This window comes from Thamnophis sirtalis, unplaced genomic scaffold, assembly GCF_051295495.1.
Source record: "Thamnophis sirtalis isolate CommonGarterSnake01/CBP01778 unplaced genomic scaffold, rThaSir2_p1.2 scaffold_5, whole genome shotgun sequence".
Lineage (NCBI taxonomy): Eukaryota > Metazoa > Chordata > Lepidosauria > Squamata > Natricidae > Thamnophis > Thamnophis sirtalis.
In genome coordinates, this window is record NW_028261385.1 from 24,321,567 (window position 1) to 24,347,370 (window position 25,804).

At 41.8% G+C, this 25,804-nt stretch overlaps 2 protein-coding genes across 2 annotated transcripts; one reads left to right on the forward strand and one right to left on the reverse strand.

Annotated features, from left to right (window-relative positions):
• Positions 1 to 322: 322 nt before the first annotated feature.
• On the forward strand, positions 323 to 16,013 carry CCDC152 (coiled-coil domain containing 152). The gene is made up of 8 exons (XM_087715465.1): positions 323 to 408; positions 1,253 to 1,358; positions 4,387 to 4,455; positions 5,578 to 5,642; positions 11,186 to 11,288; positions 13,336 to 13,463; positions 15,040 to 15,126; positions 15,818 to 16,013. The coding sequence occupies exons 1-8, from the start codon at positions 346 to 348 to the stop codon at positions 15,938 to 15,940; spliced, it is 744 nt and encodes a 247-aa protein (XP_087571591.1). The 5' UTR covers positions 323 to 345; the 3' UTR covers positions 15,941 to 16,013.
• A 495-nt stretch (positions 16,014 to 16,508) lies between these two features.
• SELENOP (selenoprotein P) lies at positions 16,509 to 25,586 on the reverse strand. The gene is made up of 5 exons (XM_087715466.1): positions 25,439 to 25,586; positions 23,114 to 23,320; positions 21,643 to 21,855; positions 20,141 to 20,258; positions 16,509 to 17,861 (listed from the first exon to the last, which is right to left on the reverse strand). The coding sequence occupies exons 2-5, from the start codon at positions 23,305 to 23,307 to the stop codon at positions 17,541 to 17,543; spliced, it is 846 nt and encodes a 281-aa protein (XP_087571592.1). The 5' UTR covers positions 23,308 to 23,320; positions 25,439 to 25,586; the 3' UTR covers positions 16,509 to 17,540.
• Positions 25,587 to 25,804: the final 218 nt, after the last annotated feature.

Here is a 25,804-nt window from a genome sequence, read left to right on the forward strand (position 1 = left end):
GATGTTGATACTTGAGTCTAAGACAGAAAACTTAGACATACTTAATAATAGCAATATTGTTAGAATATTTAACAATTTAACATTAAGCATTGCTGAATACAGTTCATGGCCTTGTCTACAAAAATGGCTGTAACATTTGTGCATACAGGTCACAGAATGCAGGCACTGCTATATGTTTTAAATTTTTACTATGTCACTTATTACCATGTAAAAAAATGCTAATTTTCCCCATGGAAATTGCTTCTCACATGGCAAAGGAATAGACCATTATGCTTAAGATAGCTAAATTTATACATATTACATATTTTCTTTGATGTACAGCAAATTGTGAAGCAGTCTTGCAACATGAAGAAAACCAGCGTGGTGAATCTTGACAAACTTTTAGGGGACTTCTCACATATAGAAATGGTAAATGATCAAGTAGAAAAACAATAATATACTTTACCCAAATTCTTATACATTTCCCTAAAAGTTAGCAACTCACTGAGTCATTTTGGATAGCGAGATGGGTGGCATATAAATTAAATATATAAATACTTTCTTTCACTATGCCTTTGAAGTCCCTCTTTTTATGGGTCTGATTATGCAGTGGAATTGAACTCTTGATAATTAAACTTGTGAAAAATGTGGTACATGGTAGATGTAGTAAGGTGTTATGTAAGCTCTGATCTCATTTAGGAGATTCAGCTCTTCAAGTCAATTCAGTTTTCAACTGAAAATGCTTTTTAATTTGAAGTAGTGATTTCTCCAGTGTCTGTCATAGACTGAATCTAATTGTTTTCTCTCGACATTATGAGACTATTTTTATACTTACCTTTTTATATAATGAATTAAGTTTCAGGGGGAAGACCCATAGGTCAATAGAATGCATGGGCAATTTACCTTCATAATGAACTCTTGGACTTCATTTTTCCAAAAAATAATCTCTGGAAAAGAGCTAACAAAATCCCTTTTCTGAATCCCAATAATCAGATAACCAATTTTATTAGTGTTTTATTCAGTCAGTATTCAGTTTCAGAATGGATATGAAATCAGCCCCTTTAAATTCACCATTCTTTATGAAGCACATCCAAGATCATTCTTATTTTTTTAAGGATCATGCTTTTAGATTTCTAATGCTTGACCAAATATCAGCAAACGTTCAGCATGTATTTTTTTTTACAAAAAAGATTTTTCTGTCAGAATAATTGAAGAGCTGGGAAGGCTCCTTCAAACAAGAGGTTTCATTTGAAATGCAAATACTTTCCTACAGAAAATATCAGAACTTCACGGAAAAAATCATCTTCTGAATCTTGAGTTGGACAAAACAAATAAATTGCTGACAATAAGCCAGGCAAGGGAAGAAATGGCTAAACGAGGTAAGCATTCATTTCCTTGGCGATGTTTACCACCAGTCATACAGTATCTTAGAACCCATAAAATGTGTATGTGGATACTTTTTTGTAATAGAGATGGTCCAAGAGCAGAGCAGCCCCAATACTCTGGCTAGTGGCAATGAACTTTCTTATTGCACCAGCGCCAAAGGAGCTGGCATTCAACGCATAGGGGTTTTGTAGTGGGAAGAGTACTTCCCTATACATTTTCACTATTTAAAATTGGAAAGCAATTGGATCTTTTGGGGAATGAAGTTCATTGCCACTTTAGAATGGCTCTGGATATTGCTAGCAGGTGAATGAAAAAAGTCACAGTAACTAAGCCTCAAATCTTTAGGTGTGGGTGTGCCCAGCAGCAGTTTCCCGCTACCCCCTTGAATACTGTCGGATCCCCCCCCCCCCCGTGGACATGTCATCTCCTCGTTCCATCTCCCCGTGATGTCATCCTGTTTGATTGATGCCACACTCTTTTCTATGCTATACTGCGACAGAACTTTATTCCCTTCGGGAACTCCCCCTTTCCCGGGGATGGCCTTATTTCTGAGAACTGAGAGGGAGGACATAAGGAAGGACTAGAATTCATGATCTCCCAGTTTGTAAACTGATCAACACTATACCAAATTGGCTGTCTATAGCCATACATACTATCTTGCTGTTTCTTCATGCCAGATGTATTGCTGTGATGCAGGTTAATGTTGCTCCATCTGAAAACAGTTCCCTTCGCTCCACCTTGGCCTCTGCAACGCAAGCACCCTGCATACTATCATAATAGATATACCGTGCTAGAAAATTGTTGGGAATTTGCTAATTACTGTAGGACAGTGGAGGTGAACCTATGGCACAAGTGTCTAAGGTATCAAAGGTGACAGGACTGACATTTGGGTGACACACCAGCATTCGCTTGACAGCAAATATTATTAAAAGTACACTACATTTGAAAAATGCACAGTCTTGTGCAATTTTCAGAGGCTGTGGAGATCGCACAAGAATGGAATGTGCTCTTGCATAGCCCTTGGATTCTACAGAAGTCATGTGGTGTTCAAAACCTCTGAAATTTGTAAGACATGTGGTTTGCAGAGGCTGCAAAAGAGCATTCTTCAAAGCTACCTCAAGAATGAGGGCCTCATGCAACCCAGAACTGCTCAGGTAGGTTTCAGGGGTCTGTTTACAGAAACTAAATTCAGTGAGTTTTACTTACAAACAAAAGTGTGCAGAATTGCAGATTTAAAATAATATATATTTCCAGAGAAATTGATTTTCTAACCAAAAATAGCCTTTTCATTTTATAACATTTAGTTTGAAAGCTTAACATTAATCAGAATTTTATTTTTAATATATAATCATCTGAACACAGATTATTCCTTTGCAAAATAAGTGTCCATTCAGTGTGTCTAATTTTAGTTCCTTATACATTTGAAGACAGGTTGAGAATTGCATCATGTGTTAAGACAACAATTTAACAAATTAAAATTATCATTTAAATAAAACTTATTAACCATTAATAATAATACACAATCAGCAATGATAATTAATTGCTAACTTTTTCCTGGTGATCTTTCAACCCACCACTAAGAGACCCAACTCTGTTTAATAACTAAGCAGGCCCAACGCTTTCAGATCAGCCTAGGTTTGAGAGACTTTTTTTTAAATTCGTGCATTATAATTTTATAGCAAGCTTCATCTTGGAAGAAACATTCTCTTCTCTGTTAGAGACAATACCTGCTTCTGCAGACTTTCCATTAATGTGTGTATCAGTGGTAGGATTCCATATTTTTTACTACTGGGTCTTTGGGCAGGGCAAGGGAAGGATACTGTAAAATCTCTATTTCCTCTACACTCCAGGGGAAGATTACTGCAAAATCCCCATTTCCTCACATTCAGCTGGGACTCAGGAGGCAGAGAATAGATGGGGGTGGAGCTAGTCAGAGGTGATATTTACCAGTTTCCGTACTACTCAAAATTTCCCCTACCAGTTCTCCAGAACTGGTCAGAACCTGCTGAATGCCACCTCTGGCGTGTATTGAAAGGAACAATTATTCATACATGCTTTTTAATTAGTTACTTTACAATTGATGATCTATCTTGAAAAAAGATATAAGTGCCTAGATAAATTAAGTTATATAATGATAACTGGAAAGAATATAAATTGTGCAATGTCATACCTGAATGTTAGGATTCAGTTTTCATTAGAAATATTTAAACTTTTTTCAAATACATAATTATAATTATATAATTATTATTATATATAATTATATACAAGAAGCTGATAATGAATAGATTCTTCTAAGATATAGCAGCTATTACAGTTGTTCTCAACCTGTGGGTCGGGACCCCTTTGGGGATCGAACCATCCTTTCACAGGGGTCGCCTAAGACCATCGGAAAACACATATTTTTCAATAGTCTTAGGAACCAAGACACCAATTTTATGGTTGTGGGGTCACCACAACATGAGGAACTGTATTAAAGGGTCACAGCATTGGGAAGGTTGAGAACCACTGAGCTATTATTTTACTTGAACTCCACTTTAGCAACAATAAATACAAGGCAAGCCCAAAGAAGCATTTAAATATGTGATACTTTTTCCTTAATTGAAATTGTTAGGCATTTTTAAATCTCTCCAGAATGGGAAAATATAATGTGGCTTTAAATTCTCCACATTTGTATTCCCTGAACTCTTACAAATCAATATTTCACATTTTAATTTTAAAACTAATGTTATGAGTAAAATTCAGGATACCAGAGGTCCATCTTGTGGCCACTATTTGCAATTGCAGGAGAGTTGGAATATGACAATACAGTTTATTTTTAAGTACAATTGCTGATATTTAAATAAGCAAACTTAAAATAGAAAATAATGATACTTCAGATATCAAATTTGGGTTTTCTTTCATTCTACCCATCTTGGAAGCATGTATGCCTCAGTGCAATAATTTTAAAAAGTTTGTATAATTATCAAAATAACAATAACTTAAAAATAAATATAATAATTTTTCTTCTTTTCTTTTTAAAAGACTGCGCTACATTCCAGAATGTGATTAAAGGTCTTCAACAAACTATAGAGGATCAATATAATTTGAGAGGTAAAGAAGTGCAATCTGATTTCGTAAAATGTTATTTTTCTTGGTTGTGAGGGAGATCCGCAGTGGTAGGTTAAGATTGGTACGCCCCAGTACGGGCAATGTCTGCCGGGAGCACCGGGTAGCATTCCGGTACAGTGCTCTGGACTGCCTGCCCACCCACCCACACTCCTTACCGGAATTTGAGTTTTTCAGGCTTACATGCACCGTCACAGAGGCATCACAGAGTGTCACAAGCAGTAAATACACATGTGTGCGCTGCACGCATTCATGTGGTGGATGCCCAGTCCCGTTGCACCATACCGGTTGCAACAATATCCAGAACCCACCACTGGAGATCCTGTAAAGATAGTCTTTGACTTAAAACCATTTATTTAATAACAGTTCAAAGTTACAATGACCTTAGAAAAAGCGCTTTACAAACTGTGGTCTCCCTTACAACTATCACAGCATCTCCAGAGTCACATGATCACAATCTGTGTGCTTGTTAATTGGCTCATATTTACAAACTGTTGCAGCATCCTATGGTCCCATGATCATAATTTGTGCACTTTTTAACCTGTTTCCAGCACACACAAAAACCTATTGGGGAAGTTTGATTGGTTTAATGGTCTGGTCACAACTGTGGTCATAAGTCAAGGACTACCTGCATAGCCAGAAGAATTTATGCCTGACTCTTGAAGAAGAAAAAGCCATGCACAGTTTTTCAGTACAGCACAGGCAAAGTGTTTTTCACGAGAAACATCTTTCCTATTTAGACCATCCTTCAGAGAGTTAAGTTGTTTCTTAAATATTTTCAGTTCAATTGTCATTCTCTGATTTGCAACCCCTTTCCTAGATTTCTGCTCCATAAAAACAAGTAAAAATATTATTCTTTTATGGCAGTACTAAGCAATTTTGCCAGCATATCCGGTTGAGAGAGAATGTGAGAATGAAAAGATTCAGGATTTTTTTAAAGTCCTTTTCTTCTCTTGTTGTCTTATGTAAGAACCCCTTAATTTAGATGGTCCTGCAGTTTTAAATCAGTGACGTTCAAGTCAAGGATCCTTACAATTTTTTTAGAGTTCAGAATAGTTTGGAATTTATTTATCTCTCTTACATTGTAATGTTAATATCCTTATATAGATGAAAACGAGAAGCTCAAAAACACAATCCAGATTTTAGAAGAGAAAATGAAGAGTCGTGAAAAGGTAGGATCACCCTGTTTTCAAAGTTCCTTGTTTCTGATTTCTAGAGAGCCTTTAGGTGATTTTCTGATTTTTATAGTAATCATTACTATCTTCCTTATTGTTTGTTAATGACTTAAATACAAGCATATTAGATTGTTCGGTTAAAATTCAATGTTTTATGTGCGGCTCACAATAAATTTTTTAAAAGCTAGCCTTGTCTCCTGGTAATTTTATACTTATTCCTGACAGTTTCCAGGAATTGTAACTGGAGTGGAACAATTATTTGCAAGTGCATGAAAGCAACAATATATTATACTACATTTTAAATTGGTAAAATTTGCATGTTACATTTGATGGCATTTAAGGCAATTATAAATTGCATAAATACAAACATCTTTACAGTTTAGAAAGGAAGACTTGCCTTTACCACTAAATCATAATGTTTGAATGCAAGTCTATGCCCAATTTCCACTTAAAAAGCCTTGGAAAATTATTTTATTAGAACATTGAAGGGGCTGAGTGGATTTATTTCTGGGTGAGCTGCAAGTATTTCTGAAATCACACACATACACACACACATCATGGTTTCATTTGCAGGGACAGAACTCTGCAGAGTTTGTGGACAGTCTGTTTTCCTATTGTCAGGAAGCCTCACCTTACCTCCTGGCATTTAGACTGAGGTTGTAAACTGTTCATAAGGGATAAAGAGGAGAAAAGACTTGCTTCTCTACAACAATTTAGATTTGTTTTTAATACAATCAGACAAATGCATACATTCCTGTTGATTGCACTACACAAAGATTTATCCTAGCTCTTTTGGCTGTAGAACCATGAAGCCTAGTAATTCAGATCAAAGAAAAATAAATTGGCAACACTTGAGTTATTACTTCCTCTTCAGCAGGGAGTCAGTGAATTGCAAAGTGGCACCCTGCTATTTGTCTTTCTTGGGTAATGTTCTCATAGAAGGGAAGGGTTTGCATTTTTTTCCCTTTTCTGTGGAGTGAGAAGTTTTTTGTTGCTCTGGCTTGGTCTCTCGAAGAGAGTGGAATTTGAAGAAGGCATTGAGCCCTTCTTTCTAGCCAAGTTAAAATGCTATCCAAAGATACTGGCATAAGATTTGCTACAGACATGGTGAGTGCATGGGACTTGCTTGTGATTGAATGAATGATCCCACTTTTATTATTCCATTTTATTGTATTTTATGTGTTTTAATTACCACGTGGGGACTGTCTGAGTGAACAAATGAGTGTGTTTGATTCGGAGGGCCTGCCGGGGAACGCGGGAGCCATAGGGGTGGTTGAGGGAACCACGGCCACGGGAGTGGGCCGGAGCATTATGGTCGTAACAGGGAGGGGCAGATATGGCGGGGACTTTAGGGCTGGCCATTACCGGGGAAGGAGGGCTCACTACGTCATAGAGATCCCTCCTTCCGGCCCTATGAGTCCCACTCCAAGGCCAGATGGCGCGAGTAATCAGGACCCTGGTCTCAGGCTGTTGTCGCTAAATGCCAGGTCTGTAGTTCATAAGGCTCCCCTCCTCCGGGACTTAATTTTAGATGAGAGGGTAGACCTGGCAGGTATTACTGAAACCTGGCTGGGCCCGGAGGGAGGAGTCCACCTCGTAGAGATGTGCCCAGAAGGTTTTCAGGTGCTTCATCAGCCGAGAGCCCAGAGAAGGGGTGGAGGTGTGGCTATTGTTATCCGAGAGTCTCTAGTACCTCGTAGGATCCCTGCTCCGGAGCTTGTCGGGTGTGAGTCCCTGCTGGTGAAGTTGGACCTCAAGGGTCAAGTGGGTTTGCTGTTAATGTACCTGCCTCCCAACAGCGTTGCAGCAGCCCTCCCCTCGCTCCTCGAGTCGGTAGCCGAGCTGGCAATTGAGTTCCCCAGGCTTATGGTTCTGGGGCATTTCAATTTGCCTTCGCTCGGTGAACACTCTGATGGAGCGCAGGAGTTCATGGCTTCCATGACAGCCATGGGCTTGACCCAGGTAATTCGGGGCCCAACCCATTCAGCGGGTCACACGCTCGACCTCGTATTCCTCTCGGAGCAGTGGACTTGTGATCTTGGTCTGAGGGGTAATGAGATCATACCCCTGTCGTGGTCAGACCATTGCCTACTGAGGCTTGACTTTCGGAGGCCAAACCTCCGCTGTAGGGAGGAGGAACCGACCAGATGGTTCCGCCCCAGGCGACTTATGGATCCCTTGAGGTTCCAGACGGAGCTTGGGGCTATTCCTGATACTCTCGCCCACAGTCCGGTGGAGACCCTGGTTGCTGCCTGGAACTCGGCAGCGACGGGGTCCCTTGACCGGATTGCGCCACTACGGCCGCTCCGAGGCTGTGGATCCAGGAGGCCCCCTTGGTTCACCGAGGAACTCCGGGAGAGGAAGCACCAGAAGAGACGCCTAGAGCACTTGTGGAGATCCAACAAATCCGAATCGAGCCGAGCACTTTTAACATCATGCATCAAGGATTACATCAGGGCAATTAGGACGGCAAAAAGATCTTATATTGCCACCTTGATTGCCTCCGCCGAGTCGTGCCCAGCCGCGCTGTTTAGGATAACCCGTTCCCTCCTAAATAGGAGGGATACGGGGGACCCCTTAAAGGGTAGGGCTGAAGAGTACGTCCAGTTCTTGGCAGACAAAGTTGCTCAGTTTCGGTCGGAGTTGGACTCCGATCTTGCAGATCCAGCCGAGGCACAGGGGGATAATCTGGCAGACCATCTCTGGGTTGAGTTTCAGGATGTTGCCCCTGGGGACGTGGACAAGGCCATGAGAGCTGTGAGTGCCTCCACATGTGTACTGGACCCGTGCCCCTCCTGGCTGGTTGTCAACAGCAGGGAGGTGACACGGGGCTGCATCCAGGCGGTTGTTACCGCCTCCCTTCGGGAGAGGGTCTTTCCCCCCGCACTTAAAGCGGCGGTGGTGAGACCCCTCCTGAAGAAACCATCTTTGGATCCAGCCGTTCTTAACAATTACCGTCCAGTCTCCAACCTCCCCTTTGTGGGGAAGGTTGTTGAGAAGGTGGTGGCCTTTCAGCTCCAGCGGGCCTTGGAGGAAACCAGCTATCTTGACCCATTCCAGTCCGACTTCAGACCTGGCTACAGCACAGAAACCGCTTTGGTCGCATTGACCGATGACCTCTGGAGAGCCAGGGATCGAGGCCATGCCTCCATCCTGGTTCTCCTTGACCTCTCAGTGGCTTTCGATACCATCGACCATGGTATCCTTCTGCGACGACTGCGAGAGGTGGGGGTGGGAGGCACTGTTTTACAGTGGTTCTCCTCTTACCTCTCGGACAGGTCGCAGTCGGTGTTAGTCGGGGGGCAGAGATCGAGCCCTAGGCCCCTAACATATGGGGTGCCGCAGGGTTCGGTCCTGTCTCCCCTACTTTTCAACATCTACATGAAACCGCTGGGCGAGATAATTCGGCAGCACGGGATAAAATACCACCAGTATGCGGACGATACCCAGCTGTATCTGTCCGCCCCGTGCCAACTCAATGAAGCGGTGGACGTGATGAACCAGGGACTTGAAGCTGTTAGGGACTGGATGAGGGCTAACAAACTCGTGCTCAACCCGGATAAGACCGAGTGGCTGTTGTGTTTCCCTCCCGCCAATTTGGCAAATATTCCATCTCTCAGGCTGGGGGGTCAAACATTATACCCCTCAGACAGGGTCCGCAACTTGGGAGTCCTCCTGGACCCACAGCTGACTTTCGAACACCATTTGTCAGCTGTGACCAGGGGGGCATTTGCCCAGGTTCGCCTGGTGGTTTGAGGTTTGAGGTTTTTTTTGAGGTTTGAGGTTTTGAGGTTTTATTTGCATTTGTAGGCCGCCCTTTTCCCTGAGGGGACTCAGGGCGGCTCACAGAAAACCAGGGAGGGGGGAATACAACATTGAGACAACAACATATAATAAAATAGTAAACAACATGCATACATCATTCGGGCGGGGTAGCGATCCTTATCCCCAGGCCTGACGGGCGAGCCAGTTCTTCAAGGCTATGCGGAAGGCTTGGACGGTGGAGAGGGTACGAATCTCCACGGGGAGCTCGTTCCAAAGGGTCGGGGCTACTGCTGAACCAGGAGGCTCTCACAACAGTCACTCGTGCCCTTGTGACCTCTAGGCTGGAGTACTGCAATGTGCTCTACATGGGGCTGCCCTTGAGGAGTATTGGGCGACTTCAGCTTGTCCAGAATGCAGCCGCGCGAGCGATTGTGGGTGCACCTCGCTTCACCCACGTAACACCTATCCTCCGCGAGCTGCGCTGGCTACCTGTCGATCTCCGGATACGCTTCAAGGTGCTACTTGCCACCTATAAAGCCCTTCATGGTAGTGGATCTGGGTACTTGAGAGACCGCCTACTGCCGATCACCTCCACATGACCCATTAGATCTCATCGTTTAGGCCTCCTCCGAGTTCCATCCGCTGGCCAATGTCGACTGGCCACCATGCGGAGAAGATCCTTCTCGGTGGTAGCCCCGACCCAATGGAACGATCTCCCCGTGGAGCTTCGTACCCTCACCACCCTCCAGACCTTCCGCACAGCCCTTAGAATCTGGCTATCACGTCAGGCCTGGGGCTAAAGATTGTAACCCGCCCGAATGGTATGAATGTTGCGTTTTAATCATGTACTGTCTTATATGTAAAAGTCTGTTTTCCCCCCTTCCTTTGGATTGTGAGCCGCCCTGAGTCCCCCCAGGGAAAAGGGCGGCATACAAATAAACACAAATACAAATACAAAATGCTAAATAGGGCTGCAGATTTTTACAGACAGCTAGATCCCTATACCAGTGGTAGGATTCAAAACATTTTACTATCGCGTGGCTTGGTGGGCGTGGCTTGGTGGGCGTGGCAGGGGAAGGTTACTGAAAAATCCCCATTACCTACCCATCAGCTGGGACTCTGGAGGCAGAGAATAGATGGGGATGGGGCCAGTCAGAGGTGGTATTTACCGGTTCTCTGAACTACTCAAAATGTCCACCACCAGTTCTCCAGAACGGGTCAGAACTTGCTGAATGCCACCTCTGGTGTGTATTGAACGGAAATATTATTCATACATACCACCTCTGTCCTATACCCTATGTTCAAAAGTAGCCCAAATCACAGCTGAGAGGAGGATTGCACTGTGAACCAACAAAGAAAATTAACTCCTTGTCTTCATCCACCCCTTTAGCCACCATCACTCTCTCACACACGCTGCCTGTTCCCGATCACTTTTAGTCAGGTCTTGTTTTGGTTGATTCAGTTTTCAAAAATAGGGATTGTTTTACTGGTAGGTACAGGAGGAGAGCCCAGTTTAAAAGAATTGCACTTTCCATCTGCCCATGGCTCTGGAAAACCATGCTCAGGAACCAGAGGATTCAGGTATGCCCATACCACCTTAAGTGATCAATGGGTGCCAGAATGATCCCAACACTAAAGGAATCCCTGAGGAACCCAATTTAAAGTTTTTGTTTGTTTGTTTGTTTTTTAAAAAGCAATTTGCAGGGGTACATTGAGTGAAAACTATATTAAGATAAATCAATTGCAAAGACTTAAATGTTTCAATACATTCCTAGGAACATGAAAATATGGTTGATAAACTCATTACAGAAATTAAAAACAAGGAGAAGGAACACAACCACGAACAGAACAAACTTCACAGCGACATGAACAAGCAACGTAAGCATAATAAATAATGTGTACACCATGTTTGAGAGATACAGAGTGTAAGGCATAGCCTTCATTGAGTGCACTATTAAATTACTTTTCACTAATAAAAGACTGAGATTTACATGTTACAAGTATTTTGAAAATATGTATTCCCAACTGAAAAAGAGAATAAGTGTAAAGCTGTACATGTATGCTCTGCACATCTTTAATAACTTATTTTCCATTCTAGCAAAATTAGACAGTTTCAAATGAGTAACACAATTCATTTGTCCTGCCTTTTCAGATATGAATTATGTCATAAAAAACTTTACATCAGCTAAAAAACTAACTTTGCTTCTGCTTAAAAACAGTAAAGAAAATATTAAAGTGAAAGGAAGGAGGAAGGAAGGATTTCTTCAGGTTTGCAACAAAATTTATTACTATAATTTACCCCCAATTCAGAGCAAGCTAGTCTCTGAGCAGCAGTTGGTGGTCCTTCATGGATAGCTGGCGAATAGAGCAAGAATTAAGCGGTTTTCTACTCTTGCCCCAAAATCAACTGTAAAAATAGGATCTGATTTTCTGTTTGCCAGGGAGCAAGCTTGCAACAACAGCTGCTTTTGCTTTAGCTAATGTAGGGAGCCAGATTGTCGTCTTCCTACTAGTATGTTCTTTCTGGGAAGCAAAGTATACAGTCCCCCCCCCATGGCCCTTGGCCCCCTTGGCAGATGGATGAGGACAGAATGTGCTGCCACTTAGTTGTCCAGTCCCTGACAATTGCTAATTCTGGCGACATATTCTATATGATATGGAGTCATGAAGAAGATATGAAGAATACTGAAGCATTTGGGCTTGTCCCATGCCTTCAGAAGACTTTTTTTCTGCAGAGTGAATGCACATTGTTTTCAAAATCTATTCTAATCTATTTTGTTACAATAAGAAGTATTCTTGATTGCATTGAAAATGAAGCTTTAGAAATGACACCTAAAACAGAGAAAGATCAAAAGTAAATTTGACTGACCAAGATTACAAGCTGAAGTGTCAGTTTATAGTATGCTGGAAAGGATGGCAAACTTCTCCCTTATTGCATCAATAGGCTGTTCATCACCAGCCTTGTTTAACATAACAAATTCCCTGTTAAAGGAAGATGAATGGAAGAATCTCCAGTGACCACTGTTGACCATTTTACTCAACATTTTGTCAACTAAGTTACCTAGATTTATCAATCTTGACTTCTCCTGGGCAGTCTGATTTTGTGACTGTGGCATCATTTAGTTCTGGGTTTTTGGGTTTTTTGGGGGTTTTTTTGAGATTAATTTGATCTGTTGACTCTGGAGAAGGAAATATGACACTTGCCATTTGAAGGAATTATTCATGCTCCTCCTAGCTCCCCTTTTTAAAATTATACTCCGTTTGATATAGCCACCTGCAGCACAGCTGCGGATGGCACTTATCCCAAAGTCAGGATGTTGCTACAATCTGGATGGCCTGAAACTAGCATACCTCTAAGTGACAGAACCTCACCACCATGAAAGTAGGCTTCTATAATGTATTGTAGATGGGGCTGCCTTTGAAGATCACACAGAACTATAGGTAGGTGAAAAAGCAGTGGTGCACTTGTTGAGTATTGTTAATCACTATTACACTTATTTTGCACTTGTTCCCAATAAGTTTCTGGTTGCAATTCCAAGTGCTAGTTTTCACTTTCAAAATCCTGTATGCCTTACCACCCGTGTACTTGGAGGATCAACTACTATTAATAGATTTGATCTGTCTAAAATGTATGAAATTTTCCCAGAGGAAACAGATAATGTACCCTCATTTTATGAAGTGAAAAGGTTTGAGGCCTAATGTGCACTTTGTTTAGTTATGCTATGCTATGAAACACCTCCTTCTGCAAGCCCCTCTGAAGGCCATTTGGGAATTAACAAAGACTGAAACTTCTGAAATTTCTTATGGTGAATGATTGTTTTTGTTAATTATGTTGACATTAAAATAATAAAGTATATAATTCTATTTGATTAATGCAGTGATTTTGCTTCATTTTTAATTTTGTATGTATTAACAATTGCATTAGTTGAAAGCAACATGGAAGAGCATAAGAAGCTAACGGAGAAGAAAGATCTAGAGATTTTAGAACTAACTAAACAACTGAAAGCTCAAGAAAAGGAAAAGCAGAATGAGATAATCAAGTTACAAATAGAGGTATGCCATCTATGACACCTTGAGAATATGCCATAATAACAAGAGAAACAGTATGCTACATTGATAATTTATTATAAATTGTGGATCAAAATCAAACATTGCATTTTACAAAATTAAAAGAACTACCTGACAAGGAATAATTTTAAGTTTGAAATTGATACGATTTCAGTATGCATCCATATTTCATTTTTCATATTTCATCATTTTCCATTCAGATTCATTTTTGCCAGAGCTGTCACATTAATATTTTCCCTTGGGATCAGAACATCAGTGAGGATACCTCAGGAATGGTGTCTTTCCAGTCTGTTGAATTTTGTGCTGAGATTTATTTAAGGTTGAGAATGTCAGTTAAATTATTACTGGTTTTTCCCCCCATTATTGCACATAGTTTCTGTATTTGTAAAAAGTATTTTGCATACTTAGAATTATTAGTTCACAATCCCAGAGGTGCTTTTGTCAAGAGGCCACTGACTCTGGTAAAAGAAAGTCCAGTTGCCTCTTGAAAAAAAGCACCTTTGGGACAACCATGACCTGGATGATTGAGAATTTCCATAGATATTAGTTCGGAACCTTCTTTATTAGCATGTGCAGTCCCATGAGTTCCCGCACCATAGATTATTGGGTCTTAGATTGTAAATTAACATGATTCAGGATAAACTAGAAACTGGCTGGACAAGAGTCAGTGAGATGGCCAAAACAGTGTCTTGCAATGCTGCCTGGGACGTTTTTAAACCAGTGACTTCTGAAGAAGTTGACAGGGTTCTTTATAACTTTAGTTCCTTGACTTCCATACCTGACCCCTGCCCTTTCTGGCTGGCTGAAGCAATGGTGGGGGAGCACAGATATGGATCCAGACAATTGCCATGAAGGCCTGCTGAGGGAGGAGGGTCATCTACTGTTTGGAATGAAATATAATTGGAGTGCAGATGATATCCAATTAATGTTAGTAAATAAGTTTAACATTAAGATGGCAAAAGTATGTTTTTGTTTCATGTTTTCATTCCTTCTCCCCCCCCCAAAAGGGAGTAAACAAATATTGTGCAGTATTTTATGCTTCATAGCGCTAAAAGAAATGTATTCATGCCTTTAAGAGTTTGTGTTGATACCATAATTGTTGATAGTTTATTAGGATTATAGCCTTAATATCTTTCTCTCTTATAGTTGCATTTTTCCCTCCCCATTTTCTGCAAAGTCGTCAGTTCTGAGCAGTAAACAAATATATGACCTAGTCAATTAAGCTACAGTTTAATCACATGAATAGAACTGAATTTTTTATTGGCCAAGTGTGATTGGACACACAAGAAATTTGTCTTCAGTGCATGTATTACACTTATACTTTGCTTTCCTCTGGGGAAATTCCATTTCAGCTCTTTAAAATTGATATTACCATGTGATGATAATGAGCCAATTTTACCCATTTTCACTTCATGGCCAAATGGGAGTCTGTTTTCCCTGTGTTAATGTAAATATCCTTAGCCAAGAGTTGCTTGTACATTATTAAAACAGTATTAATTTCAGAGAAGCTTTTCCTCTCATTTACATTTTTATCAATATACTGAATCTTTTTTTTAATCAGTTCAATACTAAACTGGAAAGGCTGCAGACCAAAACACTGAAAATGCAGACTAACCCAACAGGACTCCCTCAAAATATCTATAGAAAGGTAAGTGTTTTATTGTTCTCCAAAATGTAAAGTGTTTTAAGTGTTAAGATGATTTGACTGCAGATATTTTGCCGTACTCTGTTTACATATAGTCACATATGTGAGATGGGCAGCTCTATCAATTTACAAGATAAAATAAAATAAAAATTCTGTTTTAATCAGTGTCTTATGCTGGGATGAGGGTGAGGAGGAAACATCCCAGAGCTACTTCAAAAGAAAGAGAAGTTCTATAAATGCTTCTCTCATTAGATAGCATGATATTTTGCATTATTTCCTCTATGCAGATACTCACCGGGAATTCTTTTTCCCATACTTTACTAAACAACCTGGTTGTTTTAACTTGTTTTACCTTAATATTATCAGATCAATCTGATTTGACTTCTTTGACCATAGCTAAGTACTGTTCTATAATCTGTATAGTATGCTGTATTGTCTGGTCTAATCCTTAAATATTTTAGAATATTTTTTAGAATAATTTAGAATAAATATTTTAGAATAATTATGATTTTCTTGTTTTATTTGTTGATCTATGGGAGAATAAATAATTCCGATTCCTAGAAACTAAGTTATGGAACACATCAATATCTCAATTTGTGTACGTGTATACATTTCTGGAAATATGGATACACATACACACTTTTTCATGTATAGGTATAAGAGGGTATAATTTTGTTATTGTTTGTTTTTGTAGAAGCTCCAGCATCTTCAAGAAGAAAAGAATAAAGAAATTGAATTTCTTCGAAGTACTATCAAAGACTTAGAAGAAAAGCTCGACAAACGTAAAGATTGCTATTTTAAACAGCGGCAATTTTGAGAGTAACATGAGACCACAAATTTTACTTAGGAAACAGAACTGAATGGGAGACACACATTGAATTCAAAGATGTTTTCATTTATTAAAACATAGTTTGTCCACCTGCAAGATCTCCAGTTATGTATATTGAACTACTTTCCCACTTGTAAGCATTCACCATAAAATAATTCAGGTTTTATAGGGGTATGGTTTCCCTACCAAACCATCATGAACTATGGCAAATACAATATAAAGAGTTTCCCTCTGTTCAACATTTTCTTTCCTCTCTAGAACTTGCAAAAATTCAGTTAATTTCAGAAATTTCAGAAACAACAAGACTATTTTGCTACATAAAGATAGACAGTATATAAACATGCTTGATCACTTACAAAAGATTGTCTAAATCACTGGTTAGCAGAGATGATGGTTAAGTGCAAGTCTCAAATTTTATTACCAGGTACTTATCCTTCAATGAAATTACTATTTGTTTCATCCCATCACTCTCACTTCATGTTTTTCAAGACTGTTATCCCAAATTTCAAACGAAGAACAGTTTCAGAAATTGATTTTCATAGGTCTTGTTATAGGACTCACATTTTATAACATAAAATCTGATGTTAGAGTAATGAATTCTGTAGACTTCTTGGTGGAAATATTGGGTTGGAATAGTACGCACAGAATTCTCTACAATTATCTTAAATGACTAGAGTTTCTGAGAAAAACATTTTCATTTATTCACTTGGTCTTAACCCATAATTGTAAAACATAGCTAGCAAACCTTTTCTTACCCTCTCCTGTTCTTATTTGCTCCGTATCCAACAGAAGCCCCTAAGTCATAGTTTATGCTCCTGTTTTCATGAATGCAAACAGAATGATAGGGGAGGAAACCAAAAAGAAAGGCTAACGAACACCACAGAAACTTGGAACTGGCACTGAGAAACAACTGCATACCATTATGGGAAAGTTTTGTTCTTACTGTTTAAGGCAAAGTCGGATGACAAGGACTGTATTCTCTATCAGTGAAACCACAGCACATGATTACACCTGAACAAATACAGCTGAAATCCAAGAACTCTTGCTTAAGTGGCAGGTGTAAAGGTTATTTTTCTTTCTTCCCCAATAATTTACATAGTGGTATGTGTGCCAGGAAGATTACTGCTGGAATGCATTCCTCTGCTTTAATGCCATTGGGGGCACCTACAGCAAGGATTTCCAAACACTTTGGCAGAGATAGTAGGACCAATTTCAAATTATTGTGCAATGCATTCCAAAGTCTGCAATCTTCCATAGGTGTTTAGACTGTTCCTCAGGCTCAGTTGTCCAGTCCTGCTCATTGTCAGGTTTCACTCCTTCTTGCTGCTGGTAACAGTCAAACAGTAGTTGGCAGACGTCACTGTCAAGACTCAGCCACATTATCTGCCAACAGCTGCCCTTGTCACCGTCAGGAAGATGGGAGCACTCCACGACAATGTCAGGAAGTGGTGCTTTGCTGATCTTCAAACAACAAGTGCCGTCAGTGTCAGCATCAGCTAGTGGTGATGGGATCAATTAAGCTGAAACTGGCATATGGGAGCTGCCAGTTTCAGCTTAATTGGCGCTTGCAGATGCCACCCCCCTTTTGTCAGAGCCTGCCGCTATGCAAGTCTAGAGCTGCTGATAGAAGGTCAGCTTCTGCAGGATCCTGGCCCAAGACTCTCCTGTTATGCTGATCGTTTACTTCTGGCCGATCCCCTTTGGGATGACGTCCATGATGATGATGGTGGTGGTGGTGGTGGGGATGATGGTGGTGGTGGTGGTGGTGGGGATGATGGTGGTGGTGGTGGTGGTGGGGATGATGGCGGGGATGCTCAGTGGGACGCAACTGTGAGGGAGAAGCTGCCTCAATTTGCTTTTCTTCTAGATTCTCTGAGATTCTTTTACATATTTCTTCGATTTCAGGTGTCTGAAAAAGTTCAGACAACATAGTCAGAATTTCAGTAGTTCTCATACAGCATGTCAACACAAAATGCAAGCAGAGATCAGATTAAAAGCAGTTTAAAGAAAATAAATGTAACTAAGCCTAGGATTTCTGCTTAAAATCACAATCAATGTGTTCAGCTTCTCTCAGGACTATTCTTGAGACTCTTACATTAGAAAATATCCAGATTTATAATTATCTGACCATGCAAAAGCTGTGAGAGTCCTAGTTCCATTTGATGTTGGTTTATTTATTATTTATTTCAACACTTTGCTTCCTTCTCAAGGAATTAAAAACAATGTATAAAATACTACTTATTTACAAAGATCTGAATCTTATAGATGAACAGCACTGAGTTTAATGACAAATTGGTTGTGGAGTGGCAATCCAATCATTTTGAAATTGAGGAAATGCTCAATAGGTCTGCATTTATGGGAATATTTTTTTTCTAAATTAAGCATCTGGAGAGTAAATGCCTAGAAGATGAAGCATACCAGAGGTAGAATGATATCTGTACAGATACACCTTATCTGGCTTCATACCTTATACCCGGGATGGCGAACCTATGCCACGCATGCCACAGGTGGCACATGGAGCCATTTGTCAGGGCACGCAATGCGGCTGACTTCAGCCTTCTTTTGAGGCCATTTTTCATCCTCCCCAGGCTCCAGAGGCTTTATAGGAACCTGGGGAGGGCGAAAACAGCCCTCCCCCCCCCCCGAGGCCGCTTGGAGGATTCAGGAGCTTCACTGAAACAAACATCCAGTTTGCTTGTAGGGCCGTTTTTAGTCCTCCAGAGTATTCAGGGAAGCCTCCTGAAAGCTCCAGAGGACTAAAAACGACTCTCTGGACAAACCAGAAGTGACTTCCGGTTTCTCGTAGGGTCGTTTTTTGCCCTCCAGAGCCTTCAGGGAAGCCTCCGGAAGGCCCCAGAGGGCTAAAACCGGCCCTACGAGCAAACCGGAAGCCTGTTCCCGAACTTCTGGTTTGTCCATAGGGTCAGTTTTTTGCACTCTGGAAGCTTCAGGGAAGCTCCTGAAGCTTCCGGGTGGGGGGAGGCTGTTTTCACCCTCCCCAGGCTCCTATAAAGCCTTGAGCCTGGGAGGGTAAAAAAAAAAGCATGCAAAAACTGGGGGGTCACGCTGGTTATGCGTGCATGCGCGCTGGGGGTTGCACACTTCATTATGGGTGTGGCACACCTGCTCATGACCCCACTGCACTCCCCCCGCTTTTGGCACATGAGCCAAAAAAGGTTTGCCATCACTGCCTTATACTAACTGAATTTGAGCTTAGCATGTTATGTGAACTCATGGAATGATAGGGTTGTAAGGGATCCTGGAGGTTTTCTAGTCCAACCCTCTGTCCAAGGCAGGAGTCTTCATATCTCAGATAAATGGTTGCTCATGCTTTTCTTGAAAATTTCCAGAAATAAAGCACAAGTGGTGGGTTGCAGGTGGTACGCACCGGTAAGGGGTGTACAGGAGCCTGCCTGTAGCATCGGATACCGTTCCAGTATGGTGCTCCAGACGGCCCACCCGCCCGAGCTCCTTACCGGTCTTTTAAGTCTTTGGCACTTCCACATACACGCACGGCATATACAGCGCCTATGCGATGCTCTGCTGAGCAGCTGGAGTGTCATGGAGGCTCACGGAGGTGCTAAGACACAAGCACGTGCTATGTGCCCTGCGCACATGTGCGCACGCTGCACGCATCCATGTGGACGACCCCAGGACCGTTCCAAGCATACTGGTTGGAACGGGATCCGGAACCCACCACTGTGGAGCACCATTAACTCCAGAAGACAAACTGTTCCATTATTTAATAATTCTGACCATCAGGAAATTCCTCCTTATTTTCAGGTAGGATGTCCCTCTGATGAACTTCTATCCATTGCTTCTTGTCCTACCTCAAGATTACTATCAGGAATAAATTGACACCCTCTTTCCTGTGACAGCCCTTCAAGTATTGGAAGACTGCTATCCTGTCTCCCCTCAGTCTTCTTCATTGACTTAGCCACTGGGACTTAATAAATCAGAATGAAGGATACCATTGGTTATACCTCTTTCTCTATTTTTCCTTGAAGAAAGCTAGCAATCGGTTTTGTTTTGGAATAAAAACATTTGAAAAAGTTTGTTAATTATTTGCTAAGAAGTTATACAATTCTTAGAAATGACCAAATGGTCAGTGGTCATTTTTAAGTTTTCATTTAATCCGTTTTTCTTTTTCGTGGATACTTCTAGTGAAAGGGAAAAAGGAATACATACTGTGTATGAGCAATTTCCACAAGTGTCCTCACAATAGGTAATCTGAATAGCTTTCTCTACATATGAAAAATTCAGGAAAGTATAAGGTAAGCCAAGGTGATGAACAAGACGACCACACCTAGGAAGAAAGCAAGCCACTTCTTAATATCAATGCATCACCATATTTAAGAAGAAGAGTTTTAAAAACAACTTAAGTTTCTTATCTTCTGCCGTGATTCCCAAAATCTGTTGTAGTAAAGGTGAGGATTAGGGTCATACTAGCACTTCTGTCATAGCATCATTACAGTAATCCTAATCCTTTCTCTTCTGCTGTCTGTTTTGAATGAACAGGAGTTATTTTGTCTCCTTCTGAACTTTCCTACCTTTATGAAAGCAGAAGAGTGATAAATCTCATTAAGAGGGGCCTGATAAAACCCATTAACAAGAAGGGCCCATATCGGGTGGGCTTCAAAAATTTTAGCAAGGGGTTCTCTGCCCGGTTGCTGGGTGGGTGTGATCATGATGGGAGTGGCATCATGGCCAGAGGGGGGCAGTTTGCCCTCCCCAGGTTCCAGAGGCTTTCCTCGAGCCTCTGCGAGGGAGAAAATGACCTCCCCATGCTCCTTAGGCCCTGTGGAGCCTGGAAACAGGCCTGTTTCTGGCCTTCCCGAACTTCCAGTAGGCCCGTTTTTCACCCTCCCCAAGCCTCCGTGCGTGCCCTGCACTTACCTGCATCCAAAACGGGCCACATGGGGACTTGAGAGGGGCAGGATGGGGTGGGCGGGGTGGGCAGGGCCAGCCAGGAGTGGGATTTGAGGATTTTCCAAACTGCACAGAATCTTAGTAGAGGTTCCTGCGAACCCCCAGCAGCCCACCCTTGGCTCATTTGAAAGAACACATCTCTCTGCAAAAGTCCCGTTAGTTGGAAAAGCAGCAAAACCAGGGGAAGGAAATTGTAAAGTGAGAACTTGTATGCAAGGGCCACGAATACTTGTAAGGAAGTTCACTCATTTAAGTTGCGTAAACTGATCCAGATAAACCACTTTGGGACAAAATAAACTATTTGTAGGTTTGGGGGTTTTGTGCCTTCGAGTCAATGTTGACTCTGGAAACTGGACAAGTCCTTGCAGGTTTTTTTGGCAAGTTTTTGGAAGGGGTTTGCCATTGCCTCCTACCTAAGGTTAAGAGAAAGTGACTGGCTCAAGGCCACCTGAATTATTAATGCAAAAGGCAGGATTAGAACACATGATCTTCCAGTTCTTAGCCTGATGCTTTACTCACCAAACCAAACACATATGATGTAGCCAATCACACTGACATCTTCTGTGAACCTACCCAACCCACAGAGCCAAATGAATGGAGAAAACCACTTTTATGTACTCTGAATGTATTGTGCAGATAGACGCACAGAGCTTCTTAGGCAAAACTCTAGGGCGCCATCTGGTCCAAATAAGCCTCGGGTGCTTTCAAAATATGAAGTACCTAAGAAGTTCTAATCCATTTGATTTGTTTGATAAACAGACCTGTCGTAAATCAGGAAATCATCTTTTCTGCCTCTTAAAGTTGTCCAGACATCAGGTTGCGTTGCATTCTGCTGGTATACAGGAATGTCTTCTGAAACCCTTTCTCTTAGAAGTTGGTACTTCAGCTGGGAATGGTTTCCTTGGTGATTGACCACAATGAAAGAGATATTGACCAGTCCACTATTTGCCAGCCTCAGTTGCAGGTCTTCAAGTCTAATAAGTAAATAACATTTTATGCCTTCATTTTCTTCCCTTTAGAAAAACAGAATTTGTTTATTTGTTATCTACAATTATCTAAGTTGATACTATAGAATTAGGAGTCCTACTATACAATCAAACAGTTCACATTTGAAAAGCCACAGCCGCTTTAATACACCTGGACCAAAAAGAAAACAAACTAATCTGTTAGCCTGGGAACAATTCATAAAAAACAGGTCATATGCAATAGGGTGGGCAGTCACTAATTTTTCAGAAAAACCACTTTGGGATTAAATTCAAAAATGAAGAGACAATATTACTGAAGAAGGCAATAGCAACAGCCATAGCACTTAAGACTTATAGACTGCTTCACAGTGTTTCCCAGCCCTCTCTTAAGCAGTTTACAGAGTAAACATATTGCCCCCAAACAATCTGGCCCTTCATTTTACCAACCTCAGAAGGATGGAAGGCTGAGTCAACCTTGAGCCAAGGTGGCGCAGTGGTTAAATGCAGCACTGCAGGCTACTGCTAGATCAGCAGTTCAGCGGTTCAAATCTCACCGGCTCAGGGTTGACTCAGCCTTCCATCCTTCCGAGGTGGGTAAAATGAGGACCCAGATTGTTGGGGGCAATATGCTGACTCTCTGTAAACCGCTTAGAGAGGGCTGAAAGCCCTATGAAGCGGTATATAAGTCTACTGCTATTGCTATTGCTATTGAGCCTGGTGAGATTGGAACTGCCAAATTGCAGGCAGCGGTCAGCAGAATTAGCCTGCAATGCTGCATTCTAACCACTATGCCACCAAGGTGTTTTGTTTTTACAAATTGTCACCTGGGGCTGTTTAACAAAGCCAGAATGCCAGTTTCAGTCGAAACATAACTGTAAAGCAGTAATTTTGGCAAGCAAGCAAAAGCTATTAAGAGCCGAGGTGGCGCAGTGGTTAGAGTGCAGAACTGCAGGCTACTCCAGCTGACTGCTAGCTGCAGTTCGGCAGTTCAAATCTCACTGGTTCAAGGTTGACTCAGCCTTCCATCCTTCCGAGGTCGGTAAAATAAAGACCCAGATTGTTGTGGACAATAGGCTGACTCTGCCAACTGCTTAGAGAGGGCTGTAAAGCACTATGAAGCGATATATAAGTCTAAGTGCCATTGCTATTGTGCCAGAATTTTTTTTCACTCCCCACCCAAAGCTGAATAAAAATTCCTCTTGCTTTAAGAAACAAATCCCAAAAGGATATACATTCATGGGCACTTGCCTAATTGGGTGGACCTTACCTGGAAGCCTGCAAAAGGCACAGGTATCAGCTAGCTTGGAGTAGAGCCACCACAGTCACTGACCCTCTTGAGGTCATCATGGGATTTTCTTCCCCGATGCTCCATTCTGGGGGTTCTTTACAACGACCCGGATGCTCTGATCCTCCTCCTGGGAGGAGACAGAGGACCAAGGCTAGTCCTAGCCCAGCCCACATGGCTGGATGTGGCCTGCAAAGAGAAAAAAAAATAAGGAAGAAAATTAAAGACTACAGGTAGTTCTCGACTTACAACAGTTCATTTAGTGACTGTTTAAAGTTACGACGACACTGAAAAAATGTGACAAACCCATGATTATGTGAACAAAGTCCAAATGCTTTCGCAACTGGTTCATACTTATGACCATTGCTATGTCCCAAGGTCATGTGATTTGCAAGTTTTTGACAAGCAAAGTCAATGGGGATGCCAGATTCACTTAGCAGCTTGGTTACTAACTTATCAACTGCAATGATTCACTTAACAACTGTGGGGGGAAATCGTAAAACGGAACAAAACTCACTTAACAAATGTCTCACTTAACAATAGAAATTTTGGGCTCAGTTGTAGTAATAGGTTGAGGACTATCTGTATCACACCATCTGTCCTGTGCCCTGACTCTTTCAGAATAGCAGCACCAACAGATTTTGAAAACATGGGAACATCTCTTCCCTAAAATTGTTTTGTACAAATTAAAGTTACAGGACATGAACTATTAATTTGCCACACCAATTTGGTATAGTGATTAAAATGCTGGTCTAGAAACCAGGAGACTTGTGCGTCATAATCCCATCTGAGGCATGAAAGCCAGCTCAACTGATCCCTACCTCAACAGGGTTGTTGTGGGGAAAACACGAGGAGGAAGGAGTATTATATATGTTTGCTGCCTTGAGTTACTTATAAAGTAATAAAGGCAGGATAAAATATCTAATCAATCAAAGTGTTCAAGCATTTCCTATTTAAAATTTTTTTTTCTACTTCACTATGTCCACCATTGGAACAAGAATATGTTTGAAACCCATGAAAAGTATTTTTTGTTCTTCAATCTATTCATACATAAATAGTAAAATTTCACATTTCTTGGTTATTAGGCTCATGGAAAGTGACATGCGGTTGGGGACGGATGAAACCTGAAAACATATGAGAGACAGAAAGCTTTTCTGCCATGAAAATAAGATCTTTGAATCTGTTTACTCAGAAATCACTGCAGAGTTGCACTTTACATTGCAGAATGTAATGTAAAGAATGCAATGGGTTCGATTATTCTAAAAACTCTGGTCTTCTCCTAGGAAGCTACCCAAAAATCAGGAGGTGTCTAGTAGCTTAGCCTAACAACTATTGTCTGAAAAGGTGCTGTAAGATTAACTCCTAATTTGGGGCTCCCATAGACTAACATGGTTCACATTGTACTATGGGTGACAATGCATTCCTGCCCACCTTCACAATATTTCATGCATTGCCATTCTCAGTTTCCTTTTTATTCGTTGGGCAATTCTAAGCTGAACATAACTTCATGAAAAGTTGTATTCGCATACAGTACAGAGCAAATATTCTCTCGCAGGTCGCACATCTAAACTGGGAATAGATATCCCACGGAAGAGGAGCACGGCAGTATTACAGAAACGTGTCCTCGGAGCTTGTACAGGGCACAAGCGGAATCGTACTTCATGCAAAAAGCAAAAGCAAAAAAGGCTGCAGTCCTTTCCATACATGAAGGAGGGAGCCAGCCGCGCAGAGTTCCGCGGGTTTTACTACTGAATGAAATTAAGAGGAGCAGCCTCGCGCATCCCAAAGCACTAACTTTGGGATTACGCACAACCTCGCTAGAGAATTATTATTTTTGATGACTTGGATTCTTAACTATGTTTCAAACGAGCCCGCTCCGCTCCGTCTCCCAAAAATACTCCCCGCTTTAATCGCTTGAACTAGGGGTGTCCAAACTTGGAAACTTTTAAGACTTGTAGACTTCAACTCTCAGAATTCCCCAGCCAAATTCTGGAAGTTGAAGTCCACAAGTCTTAAAAGTTCCCAAGTTTGGACACCCCTGGCTTGAACCAACTAAGCTTCCTGGAGCTACGTCGGTACACAGGCGCGCGTTTTTCCGGAGGCGCGCTCGACCCAAACCGTATTTTTACACGCGCGCGTGGATCTCAGCGTCTTGAAGAGGAGGGAAATAGGGTGGTTGTTTTTTTTTTAATGCATTCGAAGTCCCCTTTCCCGCCCCCCCCCCATTTCCCGGCTCGTAATTGACCTTCAAAGTCCCCCTTCTGCCACTTCCACGGAACATTTCCAGAGGCGCGCAAGAAAACTCACCGCGCAGCTCGGAAGGATCCTCCCCCGCTCGCAAGCCGCTTGCTCGCTCGCCCGCCCAGCTCGCTGGCATTTATACCCCCTCGAGTTGTTTTGCCTCCGAGTTTGGATACGGTCCAAAGTTCGGCAACTCTCGCGACGTCTGCAAAGAAACTCAAAGTCTGGGGCGAGTCAAGGGCGAGGACAGCGGGAGGAGGACCAGCTCCCCAAAAGCAAAGGTCTATATGCTCAGTCATCCAGGGCAGGGTTGTCCCAAAGGTGCTTTTTTTCCCCCCCAAGAGGCAACTGGACCCTCTATTTTTGCCTTGAAGACGTTTCGCTTCTCATCCAAAAAGTTTCGGAGCTGAAGAAGCTTCTTGGATGAGAAGC

What these genes read in the sequence shown, in the direction of transcription:
- CCDC152 (XM_087715465.1), top strand. Translation starts at nt 346, where the DNA reads ATGAAGAAAACCAGCGTGGTGAATCTTGACAAACTTTTAGGGGACTTC. An exon ending in GGATCAATATAATTTGAGAG is followed by an intron (nt 4,456 to 5,577) that starts GTAAAGAAGTGC and finishes ATCCTTATATAG; the next exon opens with ATGAAAACGAGAAGCTCAAA. An exon ending in CTCAAAATATCTATAGAAAG is followed by an intron (nt 15,127 to 15,817) that starts GTAAGTGTTTTA and finishes TTGTTTTTGTAG; the next exon opens with AAGCTCCAGCATCTTCAAGA.